General features: G+C 47.1%; 1 protein-coding gene across 3 annotated transcripts in view; it reads right to left on the bottom strand.

The window, feature by feature from the left end:
* The window catches only part of NSMF (NMDA receptor synaptonuclear signaling and neuronal migration factor), a 66,386-nt gene extending 57,000 nt beyond the window's left edge, over positions 1-9,386 (bottom strand). For 2 of the 3 annotated variants that reach the window (XM_019475955.2, XM_059715486.1), the window contains exon 1: positions 8,944-9,386. In XM_019475955.2, coding sequence (XP_019331500.1) covers positions 8,944-9,050 — 107 coding nt within the window. In that variant the 5' untranslated portion in view covers positions 9,051-9,386. The remainder of the gene's footprint in view (positions 1-8,943) is intronic. The other variant, XM_019475957.2, reaches the window with a different exon arrangement.
* Positions 9,387-15,873: the final 6,487 nt, after the last annotated feature.

Raw genomic sequence — 15,873 nt, 5'->3', positions numbered from 1 at the left:
CCTGTCAGGCAGTGCCTTACAATGCCCTTTTGTGCTCCCCCTCCTCCCCAATCTGTGTAGCCAGGAGTTTTCTTCCCTGTACATATTCACGGCCCTTTGAAGAAGTGAGTGCTGGCAGAGTCAGGGTATGCTTACACAGGGTGCCTGGCATAGATAAGAACAGAAAGGCCCATTTGTCATCCACAGCGAATACTGCGCTGTGAGTGGAGACAATCACAGCAATAAAGGAGAGAAGCAATTTAATCTCTCGGGGACTAACAACTTCAGCATTACTGGATGCAAAATGTGCTGAGCTGCAGCAATGACTCCATTTGTGTCAGGTCTGCGCTTTGTTTAGCCCTCTGTGTGGTTATAGAGAGGATATATGCAGTGTTAAGGCTTTAATATTTCTATCCCAGACACTTGCCTCACACTAGGCCAGACTATCTCAGCAGGTCTCCCCCAAGTCTTTCCCTACTCCCCCCCAGAGTGCGCCCTACAGCACTCTCTTCAGCGCGCCTCTGGTACAGACAGGAAGGCAGTTCAGTAGCTCTACTCGGCACGGTGTACCTCCAAAGCAGGAAAATGGAGGAACTGCTACCATGGCTGGCTACACATGGGGGACACAAGCACCGAGGTTCCTTTTGCTTTCTTCCATTCCTCCTTCTTGCACCCAGATGCCAACCATAATCTGGCCCTGCCCTGTACAATTTCAAACCTAGAAACCCAGTTTTGGAAGCCTTACCCATAAAAACAGCCCTTGCTTCCTTGGCTGCAATGGAATTACTCATGACCAAGGGACACTTTGGTTTGCAGCACTGTTCACATGCACATAACAAGGCACCTCTAGGTCTACAATAAAGTCTAGGCGGGGCGGGGTGGGGGAGGTTGGGTTAATGGATGGGGTCAAAATTGCTTCATCGAAATTGATCCAGGTAAAGACAGTCCCCTGTGACCTCTCATGTGAGCTGTCAATTAGCAGCTGTTGTTATGATGTGTGCGGGGGGTGGGGAGGGGGGGACGACACTCACATAAAGAATTTGGCATTATTAAGAGTAATTGGGTTTCTTCTGTGTTCAAAAGCTGTAAGTGCATCTCAGTCCAATCTGTCTCCCCACTCATCTCTGCTGAGACCTAGTACCAACTGTCTGCCTTGCCTCAAATCTGAATCTGTTCTAAATAAGGCCTCTTGTCCTAAACCTAAAACTGTTTAAGAGCTTGCACAATATATAAGGGAGCACAACCTGCCATTTTATCACTTAACTTGAAAACCACAGGCTAGAAAAATTAGTACTTATTATTTCTTAGTGTGTGTGGCCCCTGCACAGCCAATGAAAGATGAATAAGAAGCATTTCTTATCGTACCTAAGGGCCATGCCACGTACGTAACAGCCATTCAGAGCAGGGGTGTCTCTATTCCAGGACTACTGCCAAAACCCTAACTTCAAATCCTTCACTATCTTGCCCAGCAGGAACAGAAAGTGTGACTGCAGAGAATCCTGTGGTCTCTCTTATGTAACAGATATTGAGCATGCATACAATTACCCAAAACGGTCTCTAGGATCTCCCAGTCAAGAAGGGATAGAACCGCTCAACAATATTGCTTGCTACTCCAGGATGGGTCTACTGACATGCCACAAAATGTCTTGTCCCCTGGTGTCAAGTGCTGTGCAATATAATCACTTAAGCACTGTTCATCGGTGGATGATTATTAACAGGTGAAATACACAAGTGCAGTTGAATACTCTGCTTTTTTCTCAGCCAATTACATTGCAACCTCCCATCCAATTTACTGTCCACTCCGATCCTGTGGTCTCTTTACCAGGTTCCCCTCCTCCTACCCCCATCTCACTGACTGTCTGTATTTCAGAGGAATTACCCAAGTGTATGAGCTTGCACTTGACAAGCAGTTTCACTTAGAAATATTCAGTCCACATGGCTCCTCTCTTTACATCAAGCCTTCTGTAATATTTCTCTGCCCTTTTTATTTCCATCCATAATTTTAGCTCAGCTGCCAATGTCACTGATGTCCTGGATGCTCTGTCTTCTGTGCCATTCACTGGGAGTTAAGTTAGAGCAGACATAACCCCAATTCCTGCAGTAGCCTAAATTCCCCCCGCCCCCTTTCCACACACACACACGATTATTGTAACCCGTGTTTATCTAGCATGCATTCTAGGTAACATTTTTCCTACCTAAGGCAATTTGAAATGATTAAGTTTTCATGAGATGCAATATCAAATGCTTTCCTGAAATCAAAACAGATGGCAACTACTGTGTTCTCCTCATTCTCTAATTTTATACTTCCAAGCAAAAAAAACCTAAACACAAAGCTTTGTTAGCAACATTTAAAATTATCTCTATTTCGCTTCCTTTTGTCTCACTGGTCAGCTCAGCTGTAATGAGTGTAGCCAATACACACTGAAAACACGTCAAAGTGGCTCACACACCAAACCAGGTGGAGCTGGGATTAATTCCATTAACAGCAAGTGGGAAAAGAGAACACCTGTCCCAGGTAAATCACACAATGCAAAGTCTCAGCATGTTGTCCTAATTCAGAGGTACCAGAGAATACAACCAGAGTTCAAAGTACACTCACTACCAAAGTCTGAGGATGACAGACTCCATTCTCCTTCAGATTCTCCTCCACCAGAAGAATGAAAGCATACATGTATGAAGGTAGATTATATATTAGTGATGCCATTGTCTCATTTGTCTGTTGAAGGCAGTTTCCCTATTGTAGTTATTTATTATTAACTGAGCGTGTCTACATGTATGCTTTAATGCGCAGTAGACTATTTTACTGTGTATTAAAGCATCACGGAAAAAAGTGACATTATGCTAATGCACAGTAAAATAGTCTACTGCACATTAAGTGTCACTAAAAAAGCATGCAAATGCACTACTGTGCAGCCCAATGCACATTAATTTAGTACCTCACATTGGAGGTACTAAATTTAATGCGCATTACTGCACATGTAGACGTGCCCACTGAGTAGTTGTTAATTGCTAGCCCTGGGCTCAGCTCTATAAAAGAAAAAGACAAGCTGAGATTTTTCAAAGCGATATTTAGAAATATGTCACCCAGTAGGGGCAGAAGGCTTTCACACTGCAGTGACGCAGACAGCGTTCATGATATGGTGAATCGTGAATGGAGTCTGTGCTCTGCAATAGTGTATCTGAAAGGACCTCATAAAAGGGCTCTTTAAAAAGGGACAGGTCATTCTGTTTGCATGAAGGAAGCAAAGGGAATCAGACAATTGCACTTACGTCAATTCATGGAGCAGGCACAATTTTAGTGGGGAAATTTGGACCAATGTACCATGAACCCAGCAGAAGCTGATGTATAATAAAGACTTCACTTGCAGCATCAGGCTGCCATGATAAAGTCTAGAAGTATTTAGACACAAAAAGAGAGAGAGCAGGGGTTATGGAATAAGGGTCCCCTTAGATACACTACTGTGTAGCAAGCACAACCTCCATCCAGATTCATCATAGTAAGAACAAGATGTGCATCACTGCTTTTTAGCCTACTGAAGAGTTCTCATATAAAATGTGAACTTGGATAATCTGTTTCTCTACAACTTCTGAATTTCACTTTGAGTTTAGGAACTACCTGCATCCTTATATCTACAACAGTCTTCTATGATGGTCTGCTTCATAGGAACATATCACAGGCAACCATGTTCCTTGAACTTAGCAGATGTAAGAGTGCTGCCAATCCATCTACCCATGAACAGGCCAACTGCCAAAGGCTATCGACACCTGAACAGATCTTACCTGGAGAGTAACTGTATGCTAAATAAAGCCAGTTTCCTGCACCTCTCTGGGATCTGGATAGCAAAATCCCCAAGTAAGAGGTCAAGTGTTAGCAACGGGTTTCAAATCACAGACCTGAGGGACTAAGCAAAACTCAGCGGTAATCACAGAGATAAAATAAGTTTAGACAAGAGAAAGGAACAGAAAGCGTGGGGAATGGATATCAAAGTTCTTTGAAGATTATGACTTAAGCCCAAAGATTGCTCCAGAGCAGCAGGGAAACTAAGGCAAGGAAATGCATACTGATGTTTTACTGTTTTGTCAAGATCTGTAGATTCCTTGTGCTGGGTGAAGTAAAGAGTGATTGGGTTTGGGGACTGTTTGCAAAGCCCAGGTGTCTGTAAGTCAGACTACACACAAGGTGGGGCTCTGGGAAAGGGTGTGCCCCAACTAGTGTGGTGCCTGGGGATCAGCACTGGTCATGGGGGCCTAGGAGAAGTGGGCTGCAAGGTCCCAGATCCCCAAGACAGGAACACTCAGCGTACACCTAAGAAATGTGCCAGAGCGGTCGAGGAAAGAGGAAGTGCTGGAGCTAACTCAAGACTACAGGAATCTTAAAAGCAGGTAGGAATCTCAAAGACAGCACCCTGGAAAATGCCTAGGGGAGCTCTACCTAGGCTGTGGCACAAGGTTTCTTGCTGCACAGCAGATGTGCTGAAGGGCCACAAGACATGGCATGGGAGACATCAAGTCACGGGATGGGAAGACTTAATCTCCCAGCGCTCTTAAACAGACTCTGAGATTTACATTTATTGGGCTTTTAAAGAACTTGAAAGCCACAAGCAGGGCAACAGCACAGAAATATAACCATTCCCAGAGTGGAGGCAACACCTGACCAGTACACACTTCAACTGTATCAGAAGAAAAGCAGGTAACTAGGACCAAGCATGGTAGAACAAACCCCAGTTCTTCTGCAAGTGCCAAGAATGTTCTTGAAGGGGAGTTACGGCTGTAATTGTTTAAAGACTTGTTACAATATCCAACACACAACAAACCATGTGGAATTTAATTAATTCACCTGGGAAAGCCAAAGGGCTGAGTTAAACCAGCTGGGATTTAAACATAAGGCCCTGGGATTCTAGGCAATGTGTACCTGTTGCTTAGACCACATTGGTGCGCTTGCCATACAATAGTAAACAAATGCTGTCCCTTACTCAGGTGTTACATATACACATAGCTCAGCTCCACAGAGCTCCAAGCAGCCAATCTAATGGGCACCAAATTAGAGGACAGCTTTTCTTCATGTTAAAAATTGCTAGATGAAATCTAAAAGGGAAACAGCTTGGCATCTGCAACAAAAGAATTACCGAGCCTTTTGCTCTGCAGCATGGGTCCACGACTGCCTACGCGAAAACACAAGGGATCAGAACACCAGGCCAATATACCCAAAGGTAGCTTTCTGTGGTGACGACAAATTAATTCCCCTTCATGAAACTGTTTCCCTCCTGCAGAGCCTCCTACACAGCTCAACAGGGTCTCGCCAAGAAGGAGAGGGAGGAGGGCCAGGGATGGAAATGATCACACCCCCCTAAAAGCCCTGTGGCAAAGCTGTCAGACTTCAGTGCAATCAGAAGCTGAGTCATCCCTTCCAGGACCCTCCCCATGCTGCAGAAGTCCTGGGACAACTCACTGGATGCATACCCCGTTGCACTGCCACCCGGAGCCGCTGGGATCACAGGGCCAGTATTGCAACACATGGTCCCTCACATGTTCTGCTGTGGATAGGTACCCACTGGTCCCTCTCCACCCCCCCAAATGAACAATTAAGGAAGAACTTTGGAGAGCAATTTCATGAGATTTTTCTGCCCTCCCTTCCATGCATAAACACCTTCAGTTTGGTTTTTCTGCATCAAGAGCTAGCGAGCGTCCAGAGATAAGAGCATTCAGCTGGTTCTGTGACCTGACTGACTAAACCCCCAGAGGGGACTCACAGCTCCCCCAGCCCTGGTCCACTCAGCAACACCCCCGATCCCAGCAGCTGAACCAAAACTGACCAAGAGACACCTTCGAGTTCCTACATAAAAATCACAACAGGTTCTTGTGATAACTCTACAGCAGTGTTTCTCAACCCAAGGGTCGTAAGCCAAAAAGTGGGTCGCAAGAATATATGATAGGGTCACAAACAAATTTACAAAATGGATCAGACTTTAAAAATGGGTTTTCCTTTAAAGGAGAAAAATTTGGGAAACCATGGATTTTCTCTTACAGGCTGGCAGAGGTCCAGCCTGTGAGGGGCTGCTTGGGGCCCCCCATGCCCCACACACTGAGGGGCTGGGAACTGGGGGCAGCAGCTCAGGAGTGAGGATCACTGGGTCGGGACTGGCCATTGATGTTTATAAATGGGTCCTGGTACAAAAAACATTGAAAACCACCGCTGTACAGCCTACACAAAAGTGACCAAGACCTCCTGGCTAGGGACAGAAATTACACTTAAACCAATGCAAGGAATCGGAAACTGGTTCACATCTGTAACACAACAGATGTTCAGTACACATAAACTGCTTTCAAAATGGCTGAAACCAATTTAAGATATATCTGGATGGACATAATAGCAGACTTAACTATTTAGTTTATTGACCTTCGGTCCCAGATCCCCGGGATAATTCCTGGATTTCACGCTGTGTGTTAGTGTTATCCCTGCCTTAGCTGTGTATGAGGTCATACCCTGCGCACCTAAAATGATGTGCCCACGTGCCCAGCATTAACCGTATGTCAAAAATCCATGCTGTTGTTTGAACAGTTATTGTGCAACATATTCATTTTGTGCCTAGCTTTCTAATCCCATGGACACAAGTTCAGATTCCTACACCTCCATTAAAAACATCTGTGACAAGCTTCTGTCCTCTCCATAAATTCACTGCTGAAGCCTCTTTAGCCACCTTCATGTAATATGCCATCTTCACGCAATATGGAAATATTCACAATGTCCCAAAGCACACTAGTCTCATCATCTGAAAGTTCCAGGTTTTCTAAAACCCCTGCAAGGTGTTGTACTGCAAGTCCTGACAGATGGACTTTTGTAAAACTCAAACAACCTGAAATATCTTGCCTTCTCCATTGTCCTTCTCTAACAATATCATTGCTTCTTCTCTTGCTCCACTAGGGTTTTCAATGCTGTGTGTTACAGCTTCAGTGGGACTGACTGCTTGAAATCTATGTCAAAGCAACACTGATTGCATCCTACAAAGAACTCTGGATCCTGCAGATAATTTTTCCCCAACAGAAACAGCTTCCACGGACTGCTCTTGGAAACTTGATTTCCTCCAGTCTCCTAGAGATGAATGGCTAACCTGGGAGTAGCAATCAGGGCAACTAAAAGACCTATTCCTATTATCGTTATCCATGTGATATCAGTCAAATAACCACTATGAAGTGAATGCCTCTGAAGCACCCGGGCTCTGCTGCCTGCACAGTAGAGAGGGAGCCTGTTACTGCCATGTCTATAGTGAATACTCAGTAGTCAGTCTAAGGCAGGACATTTTCCTGTTTCAAAAGAATCCTAAGTGCTATCGAGTGAGAGAGAAGTTTTCTAGTATTGTCAAGGAGCGGTATTAAAAAGTGACACAGATGGGCAATATACCAAAATACTATAGAAGGGACCAAATAACATGAAAAACAACCTTCATATGGGTAAATATAAGAGGCTGGGGCACCTCAAGACATAGAGGTATGGAAGTTTGGTCTTTCACGCAATAGCCTTTTAGAAGAGGGGGAAACAGAAGATCACTCCCAGAAGATCACCCCACCAAGACAGCTCCTATCAGCCTTGAGATCAGCTGTGCAGGTGGAGCTTTAAGCCTTTATAAATTATAAGGCAAACCAGGCAAACTCAGAGTACTAGGCATTTACAAGGATTAATAAGACCCATGCCTGATTAATGCCCTCCTGAACAGCTTGTTAAAACATGAGACCCTGCCTTACCATGTCTGCTTTTGGCAAGGGAAATACGAAGCAAAAACACTGGATGATGCCGGCAGAGCTGGGGCATGTGTGCCAGGTGGGATCCTCAGTTCTGAACTACCCTGTAACTTTTTGAAGGTTTCTCATTTGCAAACAGCTACAGTGGGCTTCGGAGAATGCCCCAGCCCGGTACGGTCTTACATGCTGACATGTCAGATACCTAGGAACAAACTATCTATTTTCCACCGGATAAGCAAATATGGCTAACGTGTCAAATATGGCACAAACGACTATACGTATTGTACATGTCAGCAGTTTCCTGAATGTATAGATACCCTGTAGTTTCTGCTGAAAAATGCTCCTGCTCCAGGTGGCCATTAACAAAAGCCCTGATAGAAGGATTGCTCTGAGATACCAGAGGCAGACGGCTTTCTGCTGTTTCTGCTTGCTTAGTGCACACATACTAGATGCAGTGTCAACTGCACTGATCATTAATTTCGGAGCTGCTCGGTCACACGCACAGTAACAAAAGGGCACTCCAAAAGCGGGCTGCTTCTGGGGAACATAAGTTGTGCCAATCTAAATGTGCAGCTCAGGTATCAAATGTGATTTCCAGATTGCCAATCCAGGTACAATCAATGTCATGATCATTAAATGGGGTTTGTCTAGGTTTTGCCAAGAGTGGCTTCTTTTTTTTTTAGCCAGGCCTCCCACCAGGCAGCCGGTTCTTCTCACCTCATGTCATCTGCTATTTAAACCCACTGGAAAGCAATAATAATAACACTAAAAATAAATAAGCAGCATTCAGGCACTGGAGCCTACAGGTTAGCAAGAGCATAAAGGGAACAAGGAAACCAGCATCATACACACACAAACCTGGTTGATTTTGCAGGCTAGGTAGGATCTCCACGAACTAAACTAATGTGATGCGACATCTAAAATGCTTGCACTTTCATCCAGCCCTCAGACCGGTAGCTTTCAGGAGAAAGAAAGAGGGGGAGGCAGAAGCCTGCAATACCGAATCTCATTGTGCCACACGCACGCCCTCCCCTCTGGAGCTGCACAGATTTCTTTATTGCTGGCATTGTAATGCAAATAACCCAATGTTGAGCCCACACACCCCATACCTGGGCACTGACATTTCCCTGGAGTAAGCCCTTGCCTTCTCCCCAGCATCGCCCTCTGAAGCAACTGTTTTATTCCCACCTTGGCTGTGAACTTATGCCAACCACACGCATCACTCACCTAACTTTCGCTGCTACAGAAGACATAGCATCATTCCTCAGACTCTTCCTTTTGGATACAGCCGTGCCCATATTCGCTGGGAGAAAAGCTCTGGGGGAAGCATTCATTGCACAAAGCCTCTGCCCATAACGCTCAGGGAATGGCAAGACACAGCAAGAAGTCCTGCAGTCCGCCCCTACACGCCCGCCTTATTGCTCCGTTGGCTGATCCATGTGCAGTCAGGGTCCCAGGCTGGCATTCAGGCGGCTGAGCCCTCCCATGGCATAGTGTCTTTGTGCTGCCTCCTGCCATTCATCTCCCAGCAGCCTGGAGGAGAAGCACAATAGCCCCTGCTTTTACTAGTAAAATGCTTCAGCAAACCCGCTGCCCGTTCCCCCCTTTGCTGCCTTCTCATTGATTGCTGCAGGAGGGTGGGTCAGGAGGGAAGGGATTAAAAAAAAAAATTGCAAAGCAGGAAGCTGGCTCTATATTTGGTCGCAGCTTGCCTCCTCCCCCAGTGCTGACATCATGGAAGGTATGTGGAGGAGGGGGGAAGGGGCTCATCTCCAAGGAAAGGGGAGTTCAAGAGCAAGAGAGGGAGAAATGAACCATGAGCAAGAGAGGGAGAAGCTGGCAAACCAGCTCAAGGAGAAAAGGATGCATCTCCATGGGCAGAGTGAAGGCAGTGCAGGAGATGCACCTGTCTCCTTGCCCTGACACCTTACCCAGCCTTGCCTGCTTCTTGAGCTGATGCCTTGCCTATCTCAGGGATGCTGCACTCAAAAAGCAACGCTGCCTGCAAGGTGCCTTGACCCCTGCGCCAGGTGCCCGGCTTGCACAGACATGCTGTGCTGCCAGCATGGGACTGCAGCAGTTATCCAAGTCCCTCTGCTGTTAAACCAAAGCAGATTGCCAGTGCAAAGGCAGTGGGAGAGGATGGGCTTTAGCTATTTTGCAGCTTCTATAGTGGAAAGCAGAGAAGGTGTCCTGAGCCTCAAGGTTTGGGTCTGGATCCACCCACAGCTGAACCTCTCCAGCGCACAGGGGGTTTCAATGGGCTTATTAGAAAAATAAAAGCTAGCTAACTATGAGACTTGCACCCTGGTCCAAGCCTGCTGTTCCCGGGCTGTGCAGAGCTTGGGAAACTGGCAACAGTTCTTGCCTGCGTTCCCCAAGCTACGGGGCATCGGCTTGGAGGAAGCAGGCTGGGGGACAAGGAATGAGTTTCATTCCTCCTCCTAAAAAGCACTTCCCAAAGTCATGCCAGCCCCAGGCTGAAGTCACCCGCCAAGCCAAGAAGAGTCTGCAGCAGCAGCGTAGACTGTTTGGCCCCCTGTGGCTGCCTCCAAACTGAGCCTGGCTCAGCCTGTCCAACAGCTTACTTCACACCCGGAGTACCCCTGAAAAGCACCGCGGCCTTGAGCAGAGGGGGTAGGGAATGCTGCAGCTGGGACAGGTTATTTTCAGAAACAAAAACACCAGGTTCTTGCCAATATTTTCTCTCGCACTGTTCGTACACAGAGCAGGCAGCTGATAGCCGAGTACAGGCAGGACAAGTGCAAAATCGTACAAGTACAAAACCCCTGAGCCCTCAGCAGCAGCTACCTAGTCCCCTTGGGAGATTCTCCTCATCGCTATGATTTGTACTGGACCAAGCTACAATAGGTTCCATTTCCTGGAGCAAAAGAAGAAGCCCCTACAGGATTTCTGGGTTAAATCATATGGCCTGTATCAGGCAGAAAATCAGAATAGAGAGTCATGAAGACCCCTCCTCACTTTGCAATCTACCATCTTCTAGAATCAGTAGTACTCAGACCACAGCCACCAGGTCACAAGCAGCTCAACTCCCTTCCTGCCGCTCTCTACAAAAAACCTTATCAATGTTTATTTTTTACTCCGTGTGTTGCATTTTATACCTATATCTGTTATGCTACAAACCACTGTGTCACCATGTCTGCTGGAAATCCCTATACGATGCACTGTCATTCTTTCTGTCCAATGGGACTGTGTGCCACATTTCATGCAGACGTGTCTGTGCCATTGTGGCTCTTTGGTGAATATTGGCTGTCCGTGTAGCTCGTGAGCCAGTCTAGATGTAGGACTCTGCATTCCTGAAAGATCTTTCCACAGAGCAATTCCTTTGGTAACTTCTGCTCCCTGCCTCCCTCAGCCCCTCATCCTTTAACTCACAGTAAAGTCCATCATCTCTATCTAACAGATGTTAGGAACATAGGACTTAAAAGGGACCTCCTGGGCCAAAATCCAGTTTTCTATGTTTGCAAGCAACCAATATTTCAAAAAAAGAGCCACCAGACAGCCTGCACTGGCCCCTCATGCACACCCCATCTACAAAGCTTCCAACAGCAACAAAAAAACCCACAGTAAAAAGCAGGAGAAAAGGGAACCTTTAAGGGGGGCTGAATACCCAGAAGTCCAGGTAGAGACAATGGAAGATCAGCCCAGGGAATCATGAATCTTTCTCCCCTGCCTGAATTCCCTAGACCTAACTTCATAGCAGAATTTGTCAAATACTGCAAAAAACCAAAACAATACAAAAACAAAACCAACCATGGTTTTGGATATTAATACATATTCAAACCAGCTACTTAATTCAAAACATTCCACGTGTTTCTCAGATCAATTCACACTTACAGATTTTGGTCCAGGAGTGTTTGGGGTGTAGCTTTTCTTTGTACAAGTACCATATTTAGCATATTAGATGAGCAGCCTTCTGGGAATAAAGATTCTTGCTATCCATTATGTATTATCCATTATACTTTGTTTCCATTAATCATTCTCCAACTAGAAAAGTTTCAATCATTCAACTAGAAAGCAAAAACAAAACTAGTTGAATAAGCTACTAAGCTACTGATCACAGAGAATAACAGAAAGCAAATACCTTCCACGCTGAAAAAGTGCTCATATACTACTAATAAACAGCTAATTTGCAGAAATCCAGCTCAGCTCATAAACAACTGACAAATCAAAAACAGTGCTGTATGTGCTGCATAATTTGTGTGTAATAAATAATTGGACTAGCCGCAAGGTGTCAGTGTTTGAGGAAAGCATTTGACAACTTTCCAGCTCTACTCTGTGGTATTTGTTTTTCCTCTGATCATCCCCCTGGACTCAGGCCCTGACCCAGTCTCTGGAATTGCTGGTGAAATTTCACCTCCACGTTATGGTCCATGCTGAGCTGGGTTGCAAGGCACCTCCATTTTTCATGTGCTCTGAGGAACATCCGAAGTCACCAACTCTGCTTTCACGCCACATGGAAGCCAGAGGAGAGTTATGCATAGAATAAATTAGCATCACTCCCTGGTGCTCCCTCTTCTTGCTGTACTACTTCTCTCATCCTTTGAGTCCATCTTGGAGGCCTCATGTCATTGGTGATGCAAGCTGCTTAACATATCTTTTTTTCCTTCATTTTTATTCCCTATCCCTGTTTTAAACCAGTTAATTAAGAAGGATATCAAATACTGCTCACTAATGTAATCTAGGTAATCTCTATGTAAACCCAGTGATCTATACCAGAATTAGAATCCCAGCTTTTAGGGGAGGACAACTCCTCACTGTTGGTTTGAATCAAGCACGGGATAGCCAAAACATGACACATGAAGATAGGGTGACCACGTTTTTCAAACTGGAAGGTGGGACACATACCTGCCTCCCCATGGCCCCCGCTCCTTCTGCAGCACAGCCAGTGAGGGGAGGGAGAGGGTGCAAGCTGCCCACTGTGGGGTTAGGGATCCCTGCCTTCTGCCCTCCCCCTGGGGGGCTCTGGATATTGGGCCTGGGAGCCAGGTAGGCAGGGGGCACCTCACCATGGCGGTATAGCCAGCACAGGGCTCCTGGTGGTAGCCTTGAACCCACATCCTCCTCCACCCCACACAAAAATGTGGGGAAGGGGCACATGCCCCCTATGCCCCACTCCTCAGGAGTGCATGGAGCAGTGGGGAGCTGCCCCCACCCTGGCCCACTGGACAAGCCACCCATGGCTCTCACTCCCTGGCCAGGCCCTGCAGCTGCACATTCCTGCCCCGGGCCCCATGCACCACCCCAACTGGGCAGCGCCCCCAGCCTGAGCTGCCAACCCTTCCCTACTCCTTCCCTCACCTTGGGGGCCTCCATCTGCCCCCCGCCCCCTCGATTTACCTGCAGGCAGCTGGGGGAGCTCCTCTCCACTACAGCTTGGGGCTGTATTCCCAGCCATGTGCATGTGTGTGCGTGTGCACATGCACGTGGTGCACACCCCCCAGCCCCAAGCAGGCTGAAACTCTGCCAGCCTGCAAGGGGAAACCCACCGTTTCCTGTGTTTTGCCACGGTGAATGGAAAACTGGATCCCTGCATGATACCGGGAATCCAGGACAAATGCTGTCCCGGAGTCATGCGGCCCAGGACCGGGACCTGATAATCCCATTCCGGGACTGTCCCACCCAATTAGAGATGGGTGGTCACCCTATATGAAGAGTCAGACCTTCTCTACACCATTCATGCAACCACTCAAACACAGGTATAGGGATACCAGTGCAGACCTCCAAACAGGGAAAATCAAACTTCCAAGGGGTTGTGACGTAAGGATGGCAGAGGCATAACAAGGGCAGGTGGGTGCCCAAGGCAGTGATGACTTCCAACTGCTGGCGTGGCCAGTGTGGTCGTGGGACTGCGGTAGTAGCTGATATTTCACCCTGTTCACTAAGTCGGGGCCTGCGGCTGCTGCTCTGGTCATCCTGTCTGAGTTACACTGCAAAAGATGGGGTTTTCCTCCTCTGGAAAACATGGGAAAAGGGAGTGCAAATTCCCCAACTTTAAAAACAAATTAGAAGTAAACATGTTTGCATGGAGTTTCTCTCTGTGCTTTAAGGTTTTGATACTGTGCCAAACTTTACATCTTCAAACAAATGCCAAACCCAGCCCTGAGTCCCACCACTCTCCCCCTTCCCCCCTGGCATAATTCTTAACAGACACATGCAGAAGCTTAAGTTTAATTTTAAATGATTCAAAAAGTCAAATTGCTGTTTAAAGAGAAAAAAAAGAAACAAAACCCAACATCAGAACACCCTAACCTTTCCTGCAAACAGATCTATGGACCACCCCGCTCCTCCTCCTTGTATACAGCCCCGGTACTGGAGGATCCCCATTACATACAAAGCCTGTGTGTATTTTAAGGTAACAGTGTAAAGAAATGTGAAAATAAATAAACAAATAAAGCTTTAAAAAAATCCAGCTCACTGAAGGCAGATGGAGATACTCTTTCCAATATTGCCAACGTCAAATGTTCAAAAATCACAAGATTGATTTAAAATAATTAGATTTTTTAAATGATCATCATCAATGTGAGAGTCTGTACATGCCTCTTACTTCTAGAGCCCTTAGCTTGCACTCAGATTACCTACTCCAGGTTGTCTCCACCAGCACACGGACTAGAACGGTACTCTTTTCTTTCACTGACTGTCTCGCATAGTCACAATTTTCCAGGAGATGGGACTGAAAAAGAAACCGAACATTATGAGGCTTCCTGTAGAAGAGTGGGTAACAGTGCTATTTCCCTTTCTATCACTCCGGCTTTCCCTGCTGTCCCCCCACATTTCTCCCCTTTCCACAATTGTGTACATGTTGGCTAGTGGTTCTCAACCTTTTTTGGACCAGGACCCATTTGTAAACATCAATGGCCAGTCTCAACCCAGTGCCGCCCACCCCCAGGCCCCAGCCCTCCCCCCACCACCCCTGGGTGTGGGACAGAGGGTGGGGGGGGTGGTGCGGAGGGGGCGGGGGCCAAGAATCCTCTCGCAGGCTGGAACTCTGCCAGCCTGCAAAAGAAAAGCCACGATTTTCCATGTTTTTCTCCTTTAAAGGATAATCCATTTTTAAAGTTTGTTCCCGACCTTTCATATATTCTTGCGACCTACTTTTGGGTCATGACCCATGGGTTGAGAAATGCTGGTCTGTGTGGCTAAGTACAGACAGTCAAAAAGCCCGCAGCTGAATTGATTCATTCTTTGCAGGTTAGTCTAAGCTGCATAGATTGAACTGATAAGCAAGCGAACAGACATTTACTTCTGATTCCAGAAATGTAGCCACATGTCTGCAGTGGCCCAAGCCAGAAGCCAGAGGGGTGCTAGAGCACGCTTCTCTGCTCAGCTGGAGCAGACAGTTTGAATTTGGAGGGGATCTGGGACAGAAGTTCAATAAACCAATTTAACCTAAATCAGTTAAGCCTGGTACTATATCCAGGTTTATCTTAAGCTGGTTTTGGCTGTTTTGAAAGTGATTTATATGCACTGAACTTTTGTTGTTACAGATATGAACCTGTTTCTGATCACCAGGGATACGGGTTTTCCATTCAGCATGGGAAAATGTGGTAAAACCCAGATTTTCTTCATTAAAGGAGAAAAATGTGGGAAATGGTAGGTTTCCCCTTGCCGGCTGGCAGAGTATATGCACATGGCTGTCAGGCAGCCTGGAGAGCAGCTCCCCACAGGTAAGTCGGGGGAGGATCGGGATCGTTGATGACGTATAGGGGGTGCACATGCACCCCCTGAGATTGGCAGTGCACCCCCTGCAATAGGCCACTGCTGACACTGCCAGCGGTGCTGGTGGGTGGTTGCTGCTCATCATCCCCTCGCCTCACTGCTGACGGTGTCTGTGGGGGGTCGCCGATTGCCACTGGCTGCCACCGCCACTGCCAGCGGCATCTGCGGGTGGTCACTGAACACCAGTTGGCGCTTGCTACCCCCTCCCCCACCGCCGACACTGCCATTGCCACCTGCAGCAGCTCCCTGCTCACTGCTGCCATGCCCCTGCTGCTGGCATTGCCACCACCTGCAGGTGGTCACTGTACCCTGCCCCCAGCCTCTGGGGGCACGCATCATTCATGAGTGGGATTGAGGCCCCCATAGTGAGGGAGAAAGGGAGTTTGGCAGGGCTGGGGCTGCTGCCCAGCCCAGGCT

This window comes from Alligator mississippiensis, chromosome 12 (genome assembly GCF_030867095.1).
Source record: "Alligator mississippiensis isolate rAllMis1 chromosome 12, rAllMis1, whole genome shotgun sequence".
In the NCBI taxonomy this organism is placed as follows: Eukaryota; Metazoa; Chordata; order Crocodylia; family Alligatoridae; genus Alligator; species Alligator mississippiensis.
Note: the sequence above shows the minus strand (reverse complement) of the source record. Positions and strands in the feature narration are given on the sequence as shown.